The sequence below is a fragment of the Populus trichocarpa genome, chromosome 8 (genome assembly GCF_000002775.5).
Source record: "Populus trichocarpa isolate Nisqually-1 chromosome 8, P.trichocarpa_v4.1, whole genome shotgun sequence".
In the NCBI taxonomy this organism is placed as follows: domain Eukaryota; kingdom Viridiplantae; phylum Streptophyta; class Magnoliopsida; order Malpighiales; family Salicaceae; genus Populus; species Populus trichocarpa.
The window spans coordinates 2,461,991-2,485,005 of record NC_037292.2 but is presented as its reverse complement, the minus strand read 5'-3'; the positions used below and the strand labels follow the sequence as shown (position 1 = coordinate 2,485,005).

Below are 23,015 nucleotides of genomic sequence, written 5' to 3'. Positions count from 1 at the left end.
CGACTTCCTTGTCAAACTTTGCACCTGACCTCGCTATTAATTGCTTGATTTAGTGCATTTTTAATTAGGAGTGCGTTTTAAATTGTAATTAAGTGTGTTTTAAAAGTGTAATATTGATATTGAAAAGATATTAAATTATTACTTTTTAATAATTTTAAAATGTTGATATAAAAAATAAAAATAAAATATTTTTAAGTGAGAAATACTCGTAAAAACACAATACCATACATAAAATTAATCTTTAATTTTGACCTTGCAACTGTTGACTTACTGAAAATAACTGCTAATGGTGGATCTGCTACATCATTCACAGGAAAAATAAATAAATCCATGCTTTTCCCTTCATCCAACAAATTTGGAGGATCTGGACATTTCCTTCGAAAGTGTAGCATATGGAATTTCTATTTGTGAAATCCCACAAATTAAAGAAACATGAATTCCCAAGGTAAATATGTCCATGCATTAATATAATAGTGCACCTGATTATTTTATTTTAGATAGTATTTGATTATTATCTTGAAATAAAAAAAATAATAAAAACAGTTAAGATATATTCATCTTTTTTATTAAAAGAAACTGTTTGAATGCACTACAAAACTATATATAAAAAAATTATTTTATGTTAATTAATATTTCTTCATACAAACACATTTATATCTAATTCTTTTATTAGAGGACAATAACTAGACCCCGTTTGTTTGCTGGAAAATAATTTTTTTTTGGAAAGTGAATTCTGGAAAAGTGAATTATTTTCTGATGTTTGGTAGTGTAATGGAAAATAAGTTGGAAAATATTTTCCAATGTTTGGTTATGTCATGAAAAATGAGCTGGAAAATAACTTATTAATGTGTTATTTTTCTCAAGTTTATTAAAATAATGAAGAACAAATCTTACAAATTAAAAAGTTGAATGAGAATGAAATTGAAAAAAAAAATAATTTCATAAATTATCTCAAATAAAATAAATAATAATCAAAATAATAGAGATCAAATTTAAAAAATAAAAAAAATAAAAGATGAATAAATTAAAATAATAATAATTAACATTTCATAAATTATTTCAAATAAAATAAGTAACAATCAAAAGAATGAGGATCAAATTTGATAGATAAAAAATTTCAATAAAAAAATGATAAGGAAAAAGCAAATAACAATTATAAAAATAAGGACCAAAGTTAATATAAAAATTAAATTTTAAGAGATGAAATTGAAAAATAAATATTCAAAACAATATATATATATATATATATATATATATATATCAATCAAATTGAGGACCAAATGTGATATAATCAGCAAATAATATGATATTTTTAAATTTTTATAACTTTCAAAAAATGTTTTCCGCCCAAATTTTTTTGACTGGAAAGTGTTTTCCATTGATTAACTTTCCTAATGGCAAACAAACACAGGAAAGTTTAAAAAGTGGTTTGTGAAAAACAAACATAGCTTTATTTTTCATTGCACTACTAAACATCATAAAATAATTCACTTTTCTTAAATTCATTTTAAAAAAAATATATTATTTTTTTTTTTGCAAACAAACGTATTTCTAGAGTCAAAACTAATATCCACCGTACAACGAATAGTAATGAAACTATATATATTGAATATTTCTAGAGTCCACGTGTGTGATCGAGCATAATTGCAGGTAAGATAATAATAACTATATCAAATTTAATATTTTGTACATTGTTTTTTTATCAACAGTGAGAAAATTGAGAGCAGGACATTAACATGTTAATATAGTGAATGCATACCCAATTTTGTGAACAGAATTTCTCCCATGACATGTAGTCGATAGCATGCATCTGGTGGGCTACGTAACAAGAAACTCCATTGATAAGCTTTCCTAGTCTACGAAAAGAAGACATGGAACACGTACCAAGCTCTTCAACTGTTTTAGAGTCTGTTTCGGAACACGATGTAAACCGCGTTTCCTTGAATATTTTTTTAAAAATATTTTTTTATATTTTTAAATTATTTTGATGTGATGATCTTAAAAATAATTTTAAAAAATAAAAAAAATATTATCTTAATACATTTCTAACTAAAAACCACTTCAAACCGCAATGCTACTGTAATACCTAACAAATTATCCATTGATCATGTCACGTGCACCCCACGTGTCTGTTTTGATTTACAAGCAAAAGAACAAATCTACTCACTTTTGTGTTCTACGCCGACGACTATTTTTTTTTTTTTATTACTTTTTTTGATATTTTAATAATAATGTAGCTAGCTAATCAGGGTATTTTCCCACTTCACATCACCTCTAAGTGAAATCAAAATTGTGAACCACGCTAAAACTGCATCCGTTCAGTATAATGACAATATTCCGTTCATAGCTGTACTACTTTTCTTTCTTTCTTTCTTTCTTTTTTTGAGAGATTATACTTCAGAAAAAAGGAGAATTTAATATTTCCAGAATTCATGATACACTGGTTTTTAGAAAATCAAGTCTTGGTAATGCCGTTTGATTTGGAATTCCTAGCTAATACTGCTGGAAAGAAAATAATAAACAGTATGCATAAGATATGTCTTGACCATAATTAAGAAAGAAATTAATAGACAGTCTTTGTTGTGTTATAGAAAAAAATTAAAAACGATAAAAACTATCACTTTCATTTAAGGGTGATTATTTTCGGTTCGGTTCGGTTTTTATAAAAAAAAAAAAGTAACCAAACCAAATTATTTTTTTTAAAAAAATCAAAACCAGTTCAAACCGGTTTGGCTCGGTTTTTCCGGTTTGGCTCGGTTTTTTCGGTTTGGCTCGGTTTTTTTCTGGTTTTTTTTTGTTTGGGTTCGGTTTGGTTTTTCGGTTTCAGGTTTATAAACCAAAACCGAACTGGTCGGTTTTTTTAAAATTTTAATCGATTTTTTTTTACAATTTGAATTTTTTAATTATTATTTTTTATTTTTTAATTTAATTAATTTTTCAGTTTTTTTTTCTGACCCCTGCTTTCATTGAGCATAACAAACACGACGATGCATTTAGGGTGCAAGAAAAGCATGCATTTAATTATAATTTTCAACAACAAAATGTTGTCTTTGTTATTTCTTGACGAGTCAAACTTCTACGTGCTTATAAAATATCCAGCTGGCATAAGTACACAACTTATCAGGACTAGCCAGCTGCCTGCTAGCTAGCCCCAATGAGTTCACATGTTCTATTAATTAATTAGTAGTCATGACGGTGATACTTTAAATTCTTCAGCCAGCCAAATTTAATTGCTCCATTCATTAATAAATCACTCTAGAAAAAAAAAATTACATTTGCATACTCTTATTTTTTATATATATATCGTAAATATACTCTAAATATTACTGTCGAGTGAGTAATCATTTCTAAAATCCAATCTATAAAAAAACCCCTAACTTGATATCCTACCATCAATTATATACTTGTATAATAGCCCAATCATGTTTAATTTTTTAGTTTTTGGGTGTTTTGCGTAATAGTAATAGCAATGATTGTTTTTTAAAATATATTAATTAAAATTATTTTTATAACAGTATATCAAAACAAATTAAAAATATAAAAAAAAATTAATTTTTTTAAATGTATTTAAAAAGAAAAAAAAACGCGCTTGAAAAGTGCACTTATATATTCTTTATGTGAGATGTGTTTCTGCATATAGGGACTGCCACATAACTACGTACTGTGTGAACGATGACGGAAAGTAAATCCCATCACGCGTTAAGCCATGAACCGAACTGCACTGCCTGTTGTGGGACCTTGTAATCCTTCTTGTCTATTCCTAGCTAGCTAGCTTGGTGTAAAATGTTGAGCAATGAGATAGCCCACAGTAACACCTCTTCTTCCAAGCCATCGAAAGTGGCTGCGATGCAACCTACGATGGACTTCAGGTTGTGGCTCAGTTGTGGATAGAACTTTTTTTTTTTTTTTTTCATCGGGTTCAAGCTTCACTGTATATTTTTATTATTTCTGCGGTATCTTACATGTTTATTAAATTTGTAGAATGTTCAATGAATCTAAAAATTAGTTGTAGTGTATATAAATTGACTCAAACAACTTTAAATTAAAAAAAAATAAAAATGGCTGCGATGCAACCTGCAAGTAGTCAGGTTGGTTTTTGCTTTATTTGAACCTGTACACATTGTACTGGACTGGAAATACGGTGGACTCTTGAGATTGCTGTCTGGTCATGAGACTTTCTTCTTCTTAACTGGAAAACATTAATATTTTGGTTCATGATGTAAATTCACATTTTCAATGGCTAGATCAGCAATTCATTGAGTTTAAACACGAGAAAATTACGTCAATGCCCGATAATTAAAAAAAAAAAACTTTGAACTACCAAGTAGAAAATAATGGGATGGACCTATCAATTACTTGAGCACCATCTGCAATATTTAAACACCGATTGTGGGCTCTTGTAATTATATTTTTTATTAAATAGATAAGTACTGATTGTGTTTTTGGATTTTTTATTTATCAAAATCAAACATGTTTCTAAAATAAATTTAATTTAAAAATAAAAAATACGTGATATTAAATACTACAACGAGCATGTGAAATTAAAAAGAAAAAAGAAAAAAAGAGAAGTCCCATCTCAGCCTCAATACGTCTATTACTATACCCATGCTCCCAAGCAAGCCGCGGCCGCGTGACAGCTGCCCGCAATTCTGTCTTGGTAGAATAGCGATGTTCAAGATTAGCCATAAAGCCTTGAAGCTGCTGGTATCGAACACTGAATCAGCAATTCCGCGGTCAAAAGAGTCAGCTTGAGGGCATAGACAGAAAAATCCTTGCTATCGCACGAGCAAGCATGCTTTTTTTTTCTCCACTAGCTAGCCTTTCAATCCCGTACGCATGTGCGTTCCTTTTCCTTTTCTTTTTTTTCTATCTTTTTTATAAAATCTGTTCGAATCTAGAAATCTTTCTTCTTCAAGCTTCATCATTGTTTTCTCCAACAAGAATTTGATCAGAAAATTAATATAAATAATTATGTATCATAAGTCTGAGTGCAAACATTAATTTAATGTGTGAGCAAGCACATATATATGAAGCTGGGGTTCTTTCCTTTAAAAACACTAGCAGTTTAGCACTACTTGTTCGTTCGTTATCCCTCAATCTTTTTAAGAAAAATATTTCTCTGTTCTTTGCAAACAATGAGCTGAAAATCATTAACGTTCGTACTGCGTACGTAAGGCGTAAACCCTAGGGTTACTCGATCCCAGGAAAAATTAATGTCGACTTCGTCAAAAAAGAACATGGCGCTGTAATTTTGTTGGTCAACTGTGCTAGTTTTGAGCCATCGCGATCTCCTTTTCCCTTTAATTACGAACTTCTCGTTCATTTATAGGCTGTTTCGTAATCTTGCATGTGTGGAGCATGAGTCACGTAGAGCATCAACGTTATCCTCGTAGGGAGGCAATTGCAATGAAAATTCTTTATGGATTTATCAATTTGAGGAGAGTATTGACCAGTCTTGAAATTGAAGGATGGAGAAACTGTGAGAGGTTTTGGTTCATGAATGCGTCAATCCACGAGTTGATTTCTAATCAAGTCGTCGAAGTCCACATTATTTTGCTTATTTAGAGCGACTAAGCCATCAATTCAGAGAGTTTAATATTTACAAGAAAATTCGTGACTCACCTCTTGATGGCAACAGATCATGCGATGTTAGTAATTCTAAGAACTTCAGCCTGAATACACTGCATATGTAGTAATTAATTAGTGATGAGTTCTCTCTTTTTAATCTCTCTATTATTTTTATTGTATCGGTGAAATTTTTAAATCTTGATCTAATACTAGATTAATAACTATTTATGTTTGCATCTCAGTTAATCATGATCGGTAGGATGAATTGCAAAGTTATTATTGGCTCGCACTACATGGTAGATTTGATAAAAAAAAATAAACGTAACAAAAAATATTTAGGTCGTAAAGAACTGTTTGTTATTGTTAATAAACTCGGCCTAACGGGTTGTTCTGGCGTAACCCATTCGACTTGATTGATGCAAAGACAAGCTGACCGACCAGTAAAAAAAATCTAAGGATAAAATTAAAAAAAAATGATAAAATTCTAGGATAGTTGACTAGTTATGGCTAGGGAATGAATTAGTAACCCTAGCACACCTTACCTGAGGTAAACTGTATCGTGTGGTCTAGATATAGCTTAAAGGTGTTGATAGATTCATAACTGATAATTAGTCTATGAATTAAAATAAAAATTTATTCTCATGAATAAACCAAACATTTTAAATTTATTATAGGCTCGTATATATGCTAAAATAAATTATTGTGGGAAGAGTTTATATATACGTGCCGTAAGAGAGTTCACCTATCCTAGAAGATAAAAGAGTTTTCGACAACTCGTATATTATGGTGAAAATTACTTCGAATTAAAATTGGTGAATACCCGAAATAATTATTGAAAATTCTAGTCAACTTCAAGTATTTTAATGTCAGTTTACTTATAGGTCCAACATTTATACTAGAAAGTTGATAATTAATTCTTATAAATTAAAATCTTTAGGGGTTATTGAAATATTAACTAAGTTCTCATGAATTCAATAAACTTGTTATTAAATCAAAAAATAAATGCAAATGTATTTTTTGAATTTTTGTTTATATATAAAAAATGCTTAGTCATACCTTATATCTTTATATATATATTTTTAAGCAAAATATAATTTTTATCTTTTGAGAGACTTGGTCGAATGTATACCAAATAATTTTTTTTATTTTTAGAAAATAAGAAATTTTTGAGATTTTGATGGAAAACAAGTGTTTTAATACCAAGTTAACATCTTACAGTATAAGTCTACAACCATGATATTAAATAAAAATACTGTAAAAATATGTGAGGGACCTACAAATAATTTTAAATTGATCCTTGAAATTTTTTAGAATTTTTAGGAATTTATTTGGGTACTGCAAATAAAAATAGCAAAATATTGTAAATTGTAAATAAATATTTTGTCATGATTGTTAGCTGTGAGAACATGTTTTCCTTTGTTAGAGAAAATCTCTGGCTGTAACCTGTACTGGGAGTTGGGACAAGAGCACATTGAACACTCCCAAGTCTTCCATTTTGACGATGCTTTAGCTAGGAGGTCACGTTTTCACTCTATGAGGATGTCGACAGATAATACAACGATTTGGAGTAAAAAAAATAAAAATTTAACCAAAAAGCTTAAGCTTTTAAAATGGAAATTAAATTACTTTAGACCTGAAATATTTAAAGCTTGATATAAAAACTAAAAAAAAAACCCTAAATATTTCTCGCACTTGTAACTGAAAAAGGGTGGTTAAAATCCCTAGCAAGCTGTGAATATTCCAATACTTTGCTAGATTTAGTGTTAGCGAGCATGTATACCAACAGTGATTTCACTTCCATCATAATCATCCTAATAATTTACGTGTTTATAAATACATCTATCATTAATTAATTAAAACCAATTAATTAACTGAAAATTAAACCACCTACTGCGCGATTGACGCCCAAGAATTCCGTGTTCTGATTAATTAATCAAAAACTTTTTTTTCCCTCCAAATTTGTTTCCCTCCTAGCTAATTTGTCATGGCAATGGCGGACCCAGCTGCAGGTTGAACGCGAAAACTTAAGCTGAATAAATATATCTCTTACTTGGATCATATTAAACCAAGAATTCAAGACAACACCTGCACTATAAAAATACAAGTTCTGCTTGCTTATTTTAGCTACAAGCACCAAACCACACCTAACTTGTCCAGACTCTTTGTCATTTGATGCTCTTAATTTCCACTGTCGACTCTAGTCTTATAGATATTCTGCGTGGATATGAGACAATTGGGATCTGATTAAATGTTTATATGTCCTTGTTGACAACGGAAAAGAGAGGCGTCGTGGTGTGAACACCTTGAAATATCAAAGACAGATCAAGACGTATTTGTCGCCATAGATAATATATAGAAGGAGCTTCACTACTTGAAGGGAGATATGAACATGATTAATCTTTTGGCGGAAGACAATGGCGGTGTCAAAGTAATATTAAATCTCCACCATTTGTTTCGCTTCGCTTTTGTCAAACAGCAACTCGTAATATTCTTTAATTGATATGTTAAAATTTGCAATAGTCAAGATCATTTATCTCAGAGCTATCAACTTGGAATGGACTGTTATTACCTGTTAAAGCTGCCGTTGCAAAAATCAAACATTCTAGAACAAGAATTCTTACATACTTATATTCATAGTTGTTTGAAGAATTGTGGGTGGAGTTTCTGCATCCGATAAAGTATATCACTTTACCTCCTCTCAGCATGGATGTATGCAGGCATGTGTTCTGTTCTTGATGCAAAACAGGACCAGAAATTAACTCTTGGGTGAATCTAGCTCAGTAGGGGTTCTACTGGAAATCTGTGTTTCGTAACAGAAATTGAATTTTCTATGAGAAAAGAGGGCCAAATTTAACTTTCATTATTACGGTTTCTAATAGGAGATACGTCCCTAGCCTGCTATCTAATTCTCAGTTTTTGCCACGAAATAAAATCTTTTTTCAATTGAGTCCCTAACATCTTGCAATTTTTTAACCGGGTGCTTGAGTAAATCAATATCCGTTTATACTTTTCATCCAATGTGCATTAACACACATGGATAGAATGACTCAATTGATTCTTTTGCTGTTCGTGACAAAATTGAGAATTGGATAACACAATGGTTTTCCCTTTCGCATTTGATTACATAATCAAAATCTCCTTCGGGAATTCATTTGTTCGTTGCAATGAGGCCCGGCCCAAGAAGCTTTTGCGCGAAGATACGTCTCCGAAATTACTTCCTTTCCCTTTCCTCGCGGGCCTCTTCGAAACGTAATCGACGAGTTTTACCCAAAAATAAAAATAAAAATAAAAATAACAAACCATCACATGTCTGTGTTACCGATCAATTCTTCCGTTTACAATTGTGAAGTACAGAAAGAAGGTGATATTTTAACTTCTTGAGCTACCTTGTTCAAAGCAATGGACCGTAGCTAAATCACATTAGAGGTATGTTTGAGAGTATAATTAATGTTGTTTTTAAAAATATTTTTTATTTAAAAATATATTAAATTAATTCTTTTATTTTTTAAAATTTATTTTTGATATCAGTATCAAAATAATTTAAAAAATACTAAAAACAATTAATATAAAAAGATTAAAATTTAATAAAAAAACTAATTTAACCGCAACCCCAACTCTTTGTTCCTACATGCATGATTCACGCACAAATGCCTTCTATGATGATGAACAAGATGTTGCTCGAGGAAAAGTAACCACAAATTAGACACATCACTTATCCTTAAGGTCTATATATATATATATATATATATATATATATATATATATATATATATATATGTGTGTGTGTGTGTGGGTATCCGGGTCAGTTTGCGCGTACTTTGACTAATTCCACGGGCCCTGAAGTTAACAACCATGTAAATTTTTAGTGGCCAACACATTAGCAAATACAGGATTTGAACCTGAAATTATAGGAGGAGCAAACCCTTTAGTTCTAAGATTTTACTATTGAATCATCTACTAGATGATTTTCAAGGTACTGAATTTTGACTGGGAAGCAGGTGTACAGTCAAGTTTTTGCTTCTTTTGAAATGGAACATGTTAAGCTAACCTGACCACAGCTCTGTCGGGATAATTGCGTTTCTAGAGTTGCAAACCACATGTAATACAGGAAAGCTCTGCTCGGAAACAAGACTGTAAGGCATATTGTTTTGACTAACACGTCGTGATGTGCCCAGCCTAGTTTGGGTACCGGATCACATCCAATACAGCAACGAAACCTAGAAAATTCAAGGTCAATGCAAAGTTATTGCGGCATATGAAACTTGTCTACATTAACTGTGTGTGTATTCAATTAATTGGACCACCCTTAAAGTAGTCTATCGACAGTCTTGGAAGGGAAGAAACAGTGGAATGTCTTCATCGGTGGATTCTTAAACGATCTTGAGACCTTTTCGCATTTGGATCGCTGACTGATTTAATAATGGTTATGCAGCTGCAAAACTGGCCATGAAATTCAGAACCTCCTGTCAAAATGTTGTAGGATTTAATGGCAAGGCCTGTCATAACTCATCTGTAACTTTAAGAAGAAATGCTATGAGCACATACATGTAACAGCATAAATTTTAACACGGGTTAGCTCATAAATCCCATGAACTGTTGATTGTATTTGGCAGACAAGTCTTGCTGTAAGCAATGGGACAAGGTACAATGAAATGGCTGGCTCTGCTGCCACAAGTAGAGCATGATTGTTTCTCAGGAGCCTAATCATCATGAATTGGCTCTACTGTTTCACCAAGGTCGTGTTTTCGGTTCGCTGAAAACCTCGCATGCTCAAAACGGAAGACCATCGGACAAGAAATATCCTTAGCTAGCCCAGTTTATATGGACTTAATGCGGATCAGATTAACCAGAGAATCTAGCCCATTACAAGCCCATTGGGCTACCACTCGAAACCTTATCCCAGACGACGACGCAGAATTTCACACAAAGGCCGAAGCGAAAAAAGGGCTACACGGTGAACTCCCTGAGCCACTGATAAAATCACGCAAAAGCAAAACATTTTACAAATCCGAAAACCTTCTGTTTGGCAGCCGAGAAAGTGAAGAGAGAAAATGAGCGGACCATCAAAGAAAGTAGTGGATGTGGCATTTAAAGCATCGAGAACCATCGATTGGGATGGGATGGCTAAGCTTTTAGTCTCTGATGAGGCTCGCAAAGAGTTCGCTACACTTCGTCGCGCTTTCAACGAAGTTAACTCCCAACTCGAGACCAAGTTCAGCCAGGTCTCCCTCCCTCCCTCCCTCCCTCCCTCTAGATCTCTCCCCTTTTTCGAATTGTTTTTTAATTTCTTCGTTTCTAGATATAGGATTTTGGTTAACTGTATTGTATTTAATTTGCATATATTTTCTTAATCATAAAGGTAGGGATTTTATATTTATCTCGATCATATTTATGATGGATTGGTATTTTTAATTTATTTTTTTTATTTTAATTTTGATCAGGGATTTCGTTGGGATTTTGGAAATGGATCTGGTTTGCATTGAAACTACATTGTTGCCAATGAAAATTAAAATGAGAAATTAGTGATTGATCTTTTCTCGTACTGTATGGTTATATCGCGGATAATTTATTGTTGGATTGATGAGAGAATCAAAATAGTTGCCAACAAGAAAAGGGAATTATTTTGCAATAATGTTTGCAGTTGTAAATGTCGGTATTTCAAGCTGCATTGCACTCAATTGTGTCTCCAATAGCAGCAGAGTCATATTAATAGTGCATTCGTCGAGGGGCATTCGTGCTTGTCTATTAGGAGTGACTTTGTATGTCCAAAACCAGCTCCGTGAAAGCTGTTCCTGCTGTTCTTACTTTTGATTTTTAGCTTTCTAGGTACCTTTTCTAGTGATTGTGAGTATTGTTTAATGATTGTTGATTGTTTTATTGTGCAGGAACCCGAACCCATAGACTGGGAATATTATAGAAGAGGAATTGGGTCTCGCTTGGTGGACATGTACAAACAGGCATATGAAAGTACGTTTCATTATTCATTTGCAGACATGACTCTCATGTCTTTTGGTTTACCTGATTTACGCTGTAGTATAACTGCTGCCTTATGCTGATTGATACCTGTTTACTTGATATGTTGTTATTAATTGCTGGTGTCAATGATGTTGCTGGAAGTTACTTGTGTAAGGTTTCCTTGTTTATATTGAATAAATAATTTAACTTGGGACACTGTTGATACTAAATGATTTATTATTTCTAGCAACCATCTGCTTTGGGTTGATTAAAAATGCATCCTCCTTTAGATTATTAGATGCTTATTGAACTGTATTATTGACTTAACAAGGTATAGCGTTTAGCATGATATGTGGAAACTGGAAAGTTTTGACCTTGGATTCATATGCTGACACTCATCAAGTGCTTGAACTTTTAATAGCTAGCGGCATATATATATCTCTTCATGTTTTTAGTGGTGCAGAAAGACATTTTATCCCTTCTTTAGGCCTCACTGTTTTAATTGCCCTTTAATAGTTGATCTTGAGGGAACACTTAATGGATGGACTTCCCTGCCATCGGGGTCAAAATATTTTCCAAAGTTGAATTTCAGCTTAACATCTATAGATGAAGGGTCTCTTTGTTTGATCTTCTCATATTAATTCATATTAAGAGGTTTTGTGAGATGGTATGATGAAAGCTATCCAATGTATGTTATCATCCATCCTTTAAACCTCGGTTAATTATTTTTTTCTCTTTATAAGCTATATTGAAAACCTGTCTGATGTTTCTGAATTTGCTTATGATTCAATCTATAACCAAAGCCTGAAAAATTTTACCCTTTACTTGCTTATAAAAATGAAAGGAAAAAAAAAATTACCCTTTACCTCTCTGATTCTGAAACTCTCGTATTCCTCACATTTCTAAAAGTCCTTTTGCTTTCTGTTTGTTTTATTATTTTTTAAGTGTATTGTTTTGGTTCTATGCTTCAGAAACTCACCTTAATGCCCTGTTTTGTTTGCTATGTGTTTTATACTGCTATTAAGTTGATTTATTAATATTTGTTAGGTTGTCCCTTGTTTGATACTGATTTCCTTCCCTGGCATGTGTTTGCCCAATGCATGAATGATGCTTAGACTTATACTTTAGATTCCTTACACCAATCTTAGTTCCTGCACTTTGTGTGAACTGTTTTGTTGCCTACAATGGAGTATGCTTTGTCTGCTTTAGGTTTGGTCCATAATGTAAGTGGTGTTATTTTTGCATTTTTTCAGTTCTAAAGTATAAAGCAAGTGTACATAGAATCATAGTTCTGCTATCTTATTGGATCAGAATCAGTGCGTGACAGGAATATATTCTGGATATTTATCCTTATAATGTCTGGTTACTAAAATGGAGCCACTTTCTATCAGAATACTGAATTGAGTCAACTTGTCCATATTTGTTTTGCAGGCATAGAGATCCCCAAGTTTCAAGATAAAGTGACTCCAGAATACAAGCCTAAATTTGATCAATTGGTGTGAGCCAATAGTGCAATTCTGATTGTTATAGTGGTTTTTTAAACTTGTCTCTTGCAACCACCTCTCCCTCCCCCCACTCTCTCTTAAAGTATATATTCTCTTTTGGTTTTGCAGTTGGTGGAATTGAAAGAAGCAGAGCAACAATCCCTGAAGGAGTCTGAGCGTCTGGAGAAAGAAATTGCTGAAGTTCAAGAATTGAAGGTGAATGGAAATGGATACGTCATCTTTTAGTTTTATTCTTGTCCAATTTATGATTTCTAACCACCAGACATCAATTTGAGCAGACAAAAATCAGCACCATGACTGCAGAGGAGTACTTTGAGAAGCATCCTGAGCTGAAGAAAAAGTTTGATGACGAAATCCGCAATGACTATTGGGGTTATTGATCACATAGCTGATTTTGGCTCCAGCCCTGAAATTCTGAACTTGTGGTGTTTTCCATGTTCCTTTTACAATAATAATTTCTAAAAGGTTGCTCCCAGTTTGTAGAATTTGACCTTCAACAATGCCCATGTCAAATGCTAAACTTCACTTGGACAAGCAGGTTGGGGATTTACAAAGCGATGTGCATACTTTGATCAGCGTCAATTGTTATCGATCTCTTTATTACATTTTAAACTGTTTATGATGAAAATAATCCAGGTGTGATTAGCATTTTAAACTCATTCTGGATTGCAGTCCATTCTATTTTGAGAGCAAGGCTTTTGTTTTACCAACTCCGGTGGAAACAAGAGAATTCTGTCTGTAGCTCTTGTATGAACTTTTGAGGTTCATAAACATAAATATGATGAATACAATTTTTGCGTAGCTTTCACAGATGTTGCTTGTATTTCCCTCTTCTTTTCCATATTCCTGATGGAATCCCAGACTGACTTTACCGTTGATTGAAGTATGAACCTTCCGAAACTGTCATCAAATAATCATCATAGATGCTGCTAAGGCTCCCTCAAGGCACTTCGAAGATTCTAGAGAGGTTAATGATTATTCTTCATAAAAAATATAAACAAAAAACAAAAGGGATTATTATTATTATTTTTTTTAGTTTAACGTAGGTGTCCGGGCCAGCTTGCGCGCACCTCGACTAATTCCACGGGCCCTAAAGTTAACGACCATGTAAGCCTCCAGTGGCCATCATATGAGCAACCACAGGGCTCGAACCTAAGACCACAGAGGGAGCAAACCTCTTGATCCCAAGCTTTTACCACTGGACCACCAGGGATCATTCTTGAATGTAGAAGTGTTAGATTATGAGTTGATTTGCCCCTTGCTTTTTATTAATTAACTAGCAATATTCTATTAGTTAATTTATGTTCTATTTTAATATATATATATATATATATATATATATATATAAAAGTAAAAAAATTTCCAGGTAAATATATTTTTATTATCGGATTTGAACTTACAAAAAATTTAGTAGAAAAAATCCATGATAGAAAATGAAAAATTCACGGAAGTACTTCATTAGTAAAATTAAAAAAAAGAAGTTGACACGCCAAAATGAGAGAGATTAAATCCATATATTTAATTAAGATGAAAGTGAAATTCGGTGTACCAATAGCGATGTTAAGTTTAAAAAACATGTCATCGAAGTATTTGATTGAGAATTTTGTAAAAGTCAATGTAGTAAAAAGGAAAAAAAAAAAAACATGTAAAGCTGGCGAGCTAATAGTGGATTATCTTATTCTTAAAACAATAGGCGAATAACTTAGAAAACCTTCAACCTATTACTGGTCGCAGGCTAACTCATGGATATAGGCTTTTATATGTTCTCTCTGTTTTTTCTCTTATGGGTGGTCGTGTTTTTATGGCCGTGCCCACATGAATCTTGGGCTCTTTTTTTCTTTATAAATTGTGATTCATGTTCTTGTGCTGGGAGAGTATATTTCCCCTCCCTCCCTTTGCAGGCACAGAGGTCCCCAAGTATGGTGACAAGCATAAACTTGATGCATCGTCAAGCATCGCGAAGTCATAAACGTTTAGTATCGAACATCCGACGTTCGAGTCCTCTGGGTCTGGTTCAGTTAGTGATTATTTCTCGGAGTCAGATGCTCGTTGTTTTGCCTGTGAACCAAAATATTTTTTTTTCTTCTAAAAAGTCGATATGCATGAATAGAAGAGGCGACGCCAAGTCTAATAACCACTATGACACAGATTAATCTGATTATGATAGCAAAAATAAGATGCTGATTTTTTTACTACTTTTGAACCAAATATATCCATGAATTTTCTTTGAATCAAACATAAAATAAAACCTTAAATTAGTTTATAAAAATCACACCAAATATAATTTTACTCTCAAAAACCCATCAAATCCCAACAACGTTTGTACTTTTCATGTGTTAACTACAAGCAGGTGGATGCTGAATGGAGATAAAGATCAGCAAATGCAAAATTAAACACCATCCTTGCAAATGATTAATTGAATGCAGTAAGATTCGGATTAAGGAAAGAATAAAATAACCGCACATAAAATGTACAGTACAAAATCTGGGAACAAGGTACAAGATCACTGCAAAAACAGATCATCTGCCATTCTTGGCAAACCTTGAAAATTCTGAACAAGACATCCTGAAATAAGATGCCTTGACCTGAAAAGAAAAGGAAAACAAAATGGGCTTGTCGACAGATAAAATTTGATGCATCTGTCGCTAGAGATTCAGAAAAAGATAAAAGAAAAAAACTTGACAGATAAAATTTGATGCATCTGTTGCTGGAGATTCAGAAAAGGAAAAATATCTTCCAGCAGCATTCACAAAACTAAAACCTGGAGGCTGCGGTTGATAGGATTCTTGCTTCAGAAAGGTCTTTATATCTATCCAGGACTAATCAACTTTTTTCTGAGACAGCTGATCTAGCTGCCTCCTCGTTTTTGTCCATGGCCTTCCTTGCTAGCTCATAGCCTGCAAAATTCATGGCGCCTAAGGGAGCAATCCAGAAAAACCTCGGCACTGCTCCTTTGAATAAGCCAAGGGGCCCCTCATGTCGGAGTATAGAGAAAACTATAAATGACATTGATACAGTTCTTCCTGGTGGAGCTGTCATCATTCTAGTTTTCATCACATCAAAAGGGGTAGTGACAACAGCAGTTAGGCCTCCAGATAAAGCCCCAACTGCAATTGTTTCCCAGGGTTCCAGCTCCCGCCTTAGAAGTTGTTGAGCAACCTTGAAGAATCACGCCAATTACACATTAAATGGAAAACAAGAAACTAAAGGAAAAACATGGCAGAAGAATACGTTATGTTTTAATAGAAAATAGAACATAAGTCAGTCGCACATCCTCAAATGCATCTAGGGGCAGTAGTAGGATCAAGTAAAGTTTAAATGTTTCATCTAATGGCAGGTTTTGGAAAATTTATTAGCATACTTCCTTTCCCCTTCCCTTCTGTAGTCAAAACTTCACTCCTTACAACTATTAAGTTTCTTTAACATATATTTAGTAATGAAAGTAACTATTAAGTTTCTACATAATATATTTAGTGATGAAAGTAGACGCGCTTCCCATTCTGTGTTCACTAACACTGTGTTCACGTGCTAATAATTTAAAGAGAACAACCAATTCTTGGCATTAAACTGTTGTACAAACCCCAACATAAATGTTATTACTACAAATCATCTTCAAAATAAAATCCCTTTTAAGAAAGTAAGCAAAAGAACACCAAGCCCCCATGGTATCGAGGACTGCAATCAATAATGGCATTCTACTGATGCAATTGTTTTGCCAAATTTAGTGGACTACAAGAAGAAAGTACCATGCTCTGGTTGACACGCACATAGAATTGAAAACTGCACCTTTAAAATTTTACACAGAAAAAAGAAAAAAGTTTATTAATATTTTAGCACAAAAACCTGCTTACCTTCTTGGACTCGCCGTATAGACACATGCCAGCAACATAAAATGGAACCTCACGGAAAAGAGTTGCACCAGTCCCACGAAAGAACCCCTTTAGGCCATCTTGCTGCCAAGTACCAACAATAGCCTGTCCTACATTGTCAAAAAGGCCAGCCTGCAAACGCTGCTTCAGTACCTCACATGGGATCCGCACTGCTGTCCCCAAAAATGTGCTGCAGAATGATGCTACAGATTGAACCTGTATAACCTCCCAATGCATGTTAACAGTTGTTTCAGATTAGAGTTGGAATAGTTGTTCCAAAACAACATAAAATTGGGGTACGGGCCTTAATCATATTCATTTTTATGCATCACTTGTCAAGGCATCTCCTTTAGCACAGGAACAACTCTTGAGCTTGATATGATAACATAGAGTGCAAGTCATGGAAAATAGCCTAGTCAAGAACTAAAGCAAACAATTATATACTGTGCTGATCTATCTTCTTCTTTCAAACACAAAATATTTGCAACAACTGATGAGCAAGACAAATGAATTGAACACAATGGTTTGAGCACCCTATATAGATTTAGTGGAAAGAACCACTAGGCGAGCCAGAAAGCAACTGAATTGTTTTGATCAGTAGAGATAACAACAATAAGAGCAGCAGTAATAACAATAAAGCTGAACTGAGTGATACGAGAAAACAGTAATATTGTTGAAAGTCTCATGCTTAAGCAGAATCTATTAATGCTTTGCCATCACGCACAATAAAGAAACGGCTGCTCTAAATCATCACTGCCAGTTTGAGCTCTTTGCAATTAAACACCATTCAAGAGATTTGGGAAGACCAAGATTTAAATGATTTAGTACTTGTAAATGGAAAATTAACAACCCCAGTAGCATAATGATAAGCATCACCTGGATATCTGGGAGTGTTGGGGCAACATTTATTAGCACAAGTTTGGTAGCTTCAAAAATCCCAGTTCGCAAGCCATGGCTGAAATGCCCATGGAGAAAAGGTGAGCTAGTAGATAAATAGTTGTTACTCGGCAAAAGGCTGGAGGAAAAAAGACTTAAAAAAACCTTGAAAACTGTCCCCAAATTGCAGGAATTGAACCCCTGTACAATCCTCGAACTCCAATTTGTGGAAGTTTTGAAATTATTTCTGGGAAAGTCAACGTTGAAGCTTGCACCCGAGTCTAAAAGACCATCAACACAACAGATCATGAGAAGACCTAACATCAGCACTAATGGAAAACAGCATGCATATATATATAAGAGGATTACCAAAAGTAAATTAAGAAGACATTGCTCAATTTAACTTCACATCTATGCGCTCCAATATTTAATTCTCTGGATTATAATTTTTTTTAAGTTCCTCTTTTTTCCACCTTTTGACAGTCTAAGTCTATTATAAAAAAAAAAGACGAGATACTGACAGAATGAGGATGACCAACTAAAGGGGAAAGGCTATGTAGTATTTGATCATGAATATCCCTCTATATGACAAATAGTCAATGTAGCTGTAATTGGTCCAAAGTTTCTAGTTGCATTAAAGACAATCAAGTGAACAAAAAAAAAAACACTGAATAGTACACCTTAATTGTATCAACAGGATGCATAAGAGAACAGGAGAGTGCACATGAAAGACCCCCAGCCAAAGCAGATCTTAAAACACTTCCAGCAGGTATTTCCACGGGTGGTGCAACAGCAACAACAGTTGCAGCTTCAAACCATATATTCCTGTATGTATTAGAAGAAGAAGCCAGCATCAAATAGAAATAATCAAGAAAATTGCACATTTTCTGTCTGATCAAATGAAGGCAAGCTTGCAGTAAACGATGTGAATGAGCTTGCACAAAACTTGTGTAATAGCTCTGGACAAATAAACACAAACATTTTACCTGGGATCATCTTGAAGTCGATCAGGAGGCAACAGAAGCATAAAATTACGAAAATGCCCATAAGAAATAGATTCTTCAGTGTCTGCATTCAAAAATCGCATCATAGCAACAGCATTGTCTTCATTTGCTGGCAGTCCAGAATTTTTTAATGATGCCAATATTTCACTCTTTTGCAGGGTCCCAGACTTGCTCAAACAAAGAGAAGTGTAAGCACGGAGAATTGTCGGTTCCTTCTGTTCCATCAAGGACAAAAACTGTTTCCAACCAAATGATTTTGAGAATAGGTGACTTCTAGTACGGTGCATGAATTCCCGAGCATATTTACGGGGTAATTTTCTCTTTCTCAACGCAATTTCGAGATCCTCCAAAGTCACTTGACCATCACCATCTCTGTCCAGTTCCTCAAAGAATCTCCTTCCTATAAGAATGTGAGGGTGCAAATAAGAGCAATATTTAGGATGAGAGATACAGAAAGGATTGACAGTATAATCAGAACTCCATTTGAAGATAAGCAATTCTCTCTTCTTTTCTTTCTTTCTTTTTTGCCTTTACTTTCTAGTCTGGAGAGTAAAAAATTAACAGTTGCATCTACTAAATTTTCTTTTAGACAGTGTTCAGAAATGCGTTGGAACAACGTTTCCTAAAAATTAAAATTTTTTTTTTGCTTAAAATTATTTTTTATATACATTTTTGGATTGTTTTAATATGGTAATGTTAAAAATAATTTTTAAAAATTAAAAAAATATTATTTTCATGCATTTTCAAACAAAAAAACACTTTTAAACACCTCCATTACCACCCTGTGAAACACCCCTTAGTCAAATAAGATCTCCTTTTCCAGCGAAGCACGTTCTACAAATAGATGGATATATCAGCTCCATTCAACTGATATTGAGAAAACTTTGACAAACAAGTGTTACTCGTCTATGAGAGCACTAGAACACTAACAAGAAGTACGCTCAGTAATATTTCATGCACGTATATTTCCAATTTTCCTTTGACACAAGCAGGAACAGAAACCAGTACAGGTCAATTTCCTAAGGAGACGAGAAACCATACCTTCGGTCTCTGTGTATCTAAAGAAATCCTGGACAGAGAACAGCTTTTTCTTGTCAGGATATTCTTTAGAAGATCGACCAAGCTGCTGCACAAGCTCAATCAACTCTGTGAAAGAAACCGTGGATAATGTGGATCTCAAACGCTCTACATTCGATAGCGGAATGCTTAGTATCCCACTAGCTAGTTTCTGTGGCGAACTACCCCCAGTGTCCTCGGTGCTGTTGGTAGGCGCGCTGCTTACACCATCATCACCTTCTTCATTAACTGAAGAGGATACTCCAACTATGCTTGATGGTAGCCCACCAACTCTGGCAAAACTCAAATTTCCCAAAAATCCATCTACATGCACCTTTTGACCTTCCCAAATACTCATGATTGCCGTCAAATGATCAAACTGGGAGGGCACTGGAGTTGAGTTCGAACAATTATTTTTACAACCCTTGACATTTCTTTCCTGTAAACTCTGATCAAACTTCTGTAGATTCTGAATCAAGAGGTCAAATAGAAACCCTATAAAGCATTCGATGGACACGTGTTTCTCTGTTTTACCCTTCTCGTTCACATTCTGATACCCTTTAACAGATTGAACCTTCAATTCCCTTTGCTTCAGTTCGCCCGAAACCTTTGCTTTTGACCCATTTTTGCACAAATGCAAATACTCTTTATCCTCGTCACCTGCTTTCTGAAACCGTTTCTTGTTTGTTTTAAATGGGCTAGGAAATGCCTGAACAAAACCATTAACCAACAAAGACCACGTCAAGGCAAACCGCAAACAATTTACACAAGACCCATCTTCATTCCTCGTCTCCTTCTCTTTCAACAATTTCTTCGAAACCCCAACCTTATCATCACCGCCATTTCTGTGTCCACTTTCCAAATTCATCGAAAACATCCTCAATAAACTCCTAACAGGAACCTTGATGGATAAAAATCCTTTCCTTTTCTCTTCACTAACCCCGCAATGCCTATTCTCACTATTTCCAAGACTAACACTCTTCTTTTTCACAGTGAAGATTGAGACTTTACTGCTATTATCAGTATCTGAATCACGGGTTGCCTTATGATCATTCTTTGAAACCCCCCAGCAAGTTTCAAGATCTTTAGCAGCTTTCCGAATCCCAAGTTCAAGTGGTGAAAGAGCATCTCTGACCACTTGAATTGAATTCATAAAAGACTCTATTGGATCATTTGTAGACACCATTACTACAAAATCACAATACCCCAATTACAAAAATCCAATCTTTTTACTCCCCCAGTTCTTATATGTGCCTTACCAATTCAAATCTATACATAAAGTCTGATAAAAAACAGTAGAAATAAAACTGTGCCCAGAAAAGCACAAGATTAAATAAAAAAGAAAGAACTAGGCGCAGCAAGTGTACAGTGGACTGAACCGGATTGGGTAAGATCCATTGAAGCGGCCTTAAAGGGTATCTGAATCTGAAATTGCAAGACCCTAGCTATACGGACCGGTAAACGGTGTTGTTGTGTCCATTTTTGCTTTGTTGTTGATAGAGTATTGGAAACGAGAGGTTTTTTTATATATTCAGTGAAAGCTCAGTTCTTTGTGAGAGGAAGAAAAAATCGTGGATAAAATTTTAGACCCTTAGAGAGAACAAAGTGCTATATAAAATTTGGTGGATTCTTTTTTCAAAAAAAGAGAGAGAGGGAGAGGATTTGGTGGCAGGGAAGGAAGAGGAAGAATAGGCCTCTGGCTTGGTTTTTGTTTTTTATTGTTATAGTTTTGTGTTCTGAATTTTTGTGAAATTAAAGTTAAGGGAAATTACTTCTGCTGCCACTGCTGTTTGCTTTGCTTGTTTTTGTTTATATTTGGATATTTATTGATAAAACAATGGATAAAATCTGACGTAAGGACCCGGTGGAAGGGGAAGACGACACTTGGATCAGATTTTGAGTGCTAACAATATACTCTGGTTGTTGGTGGATAATGTACTAATCCATGTCTATCCACATTGGGTTTTTAAATACAAATTTTGAGTGCTCTTTTTATTTTTGTTTTTTCATAATTTGAATTCTATATTGTAGAATTCATCACATGTTTTTTTTTACATCAATAAATAAAATTCATAAATTGAAAACTTTATCTGTGTATTTAATTAAATAAATTAAAAATTATTTATATGATTAAAATAAATTATGAAATTCAGTTCCTAATTAATTAAAGTTAACTGGTCAAACTTGAGATCCGGGTTATTAACTCAACCAAGTTCAATAATTTTTTTATATTGTTTTTTATATAAACTAAACACTTGCAAAATAAAAAAAACAAATAAATATTGCGGTGTATATTTAAGATCGTGATAAACATATAAATATCAAGTCAATATAAATTATATTGCTTAATTAAAAATTAATAAAATATTAAATTATAAAATTATAAAGAAAAAAATTAAGCAAGAAAAATTAATAAAGATATCAAATTGGAGGAGAAACAATAAAAAAATAGAAATATAAAAAGAAAACAGAAAAAAACCAGGAACTCTAGCTGACCACGAACTTGAAACTGTTTTTTTTTATATATATTAGTAATACTTTAAAAAGTGTGGGAAAAGCATGTAGCTTCCCCACGCCTTTCACTTATTAATATATTATATTATTATATTACAATTATTATTATTATATTATATAATGTTAAATTTTTTTATTTAATTATCAGATTTTTATGATACGGATCTCGGGTTTGATGGGTTAACCTAGTTTGACGAGTTAACCTGGATTTTTTTTCTTTTTAATTAATTTTTTTTGTTTAGTTTAGTTTGTTGATGTTAAATTTCTTTCTATTTAATTATCAAACTTTCATGACACGTATCCTGGGCTTAACGGGTTAACTTAGTTTGATAGGTTAACCCAGTTAAATCTAGGTAAACCCGTCAATTTTTTTTTTCTATTTAGTTATCAAACTTTCATGACGCGAATCCCAGGTTTTACAGGTTAACCTGGTTTGAAGGGTTAACCCAATTAATTCAGATTTTTTTTCTTTTTCTTCATTAGTTTTTTTCTTCCTGTTGGTTTTCTTCATGTTAGTTTTTTCTTTTTAGTTAATCTATTTAATTATCACACTTTTATGACACGACCTTATAGCCAAACCCACATCCAATATTCTTGGGCCCGGTGTTGCAGTCATGCTCACTTAAACTTGGATCACGCAAGTTTAATATTATTATTAATATTATAAA

At 33.5% G+C, this 23,015-nt stretch overlaps 1 protein-coding gene and 1 pseudogene across 1 annotated transcript; one reads left to right on the top strand and one right to left on the bottom strand.

The window, feature by feature from the left end:
• The first annotated feature begins 10,508 nt into the window (after window positions 1-10,508).
• On the top strand, window positions 10,509-13,838 carry LOC7457886 (ATP synthase subunit d, mitochondrial). The gene is made up of 5 exons (XM_002311998.4): window positions 10,509-10,790; window positions 11,454-11,535; window positions 12,955-13,019; window positions 13,137-13,223; window positions 13,307-13,838. The coding sequence occupies exons 1-5, from the start codon at window positions 10,620-10,622 to the stop codon at window positions 13,406-13,408; spliced, it is 507 nt and encodes a 168-aa protein (XP_002312034.1). The 5' UTR covers window positions 10,509-10,619; the 3' UTR covers window positions 13,409-13,838.
• Window positions 13,839-15,440: 1,602 nt separating this feature from the next.
• Window positions 15,441-21,611, bottom strand: LOC7469761 (uncharacterized; annotated as a pseudogene).
• Between the last annotated feature and the right edge of the window lie 1,404 nt (window positions 21,612-23,015).

Coding starts and splice junctions, on each gene's coding strand:
- LOC7457886 (XM_002311998.4), top strand. CDS start 10,620: ATGAGCGGACCATCAAAGAAAGTAGTGGATGTGGCATTTAAAGCATCG. Junction 11,536..12,954: donor GTACAAACAGGCATATGAAA/GTACGTTTCATT, acceptor TTTGTTTTGCAG/GCATAGAGATCCCCAAGTTT. Junction 13,020..13,136: donor AGCCTAAATTTGATCAATTG/GTGTGAGCCAAT, acceptor TTGGTTTTGCAG/TTGGTGGAATTGAAAGAAGC.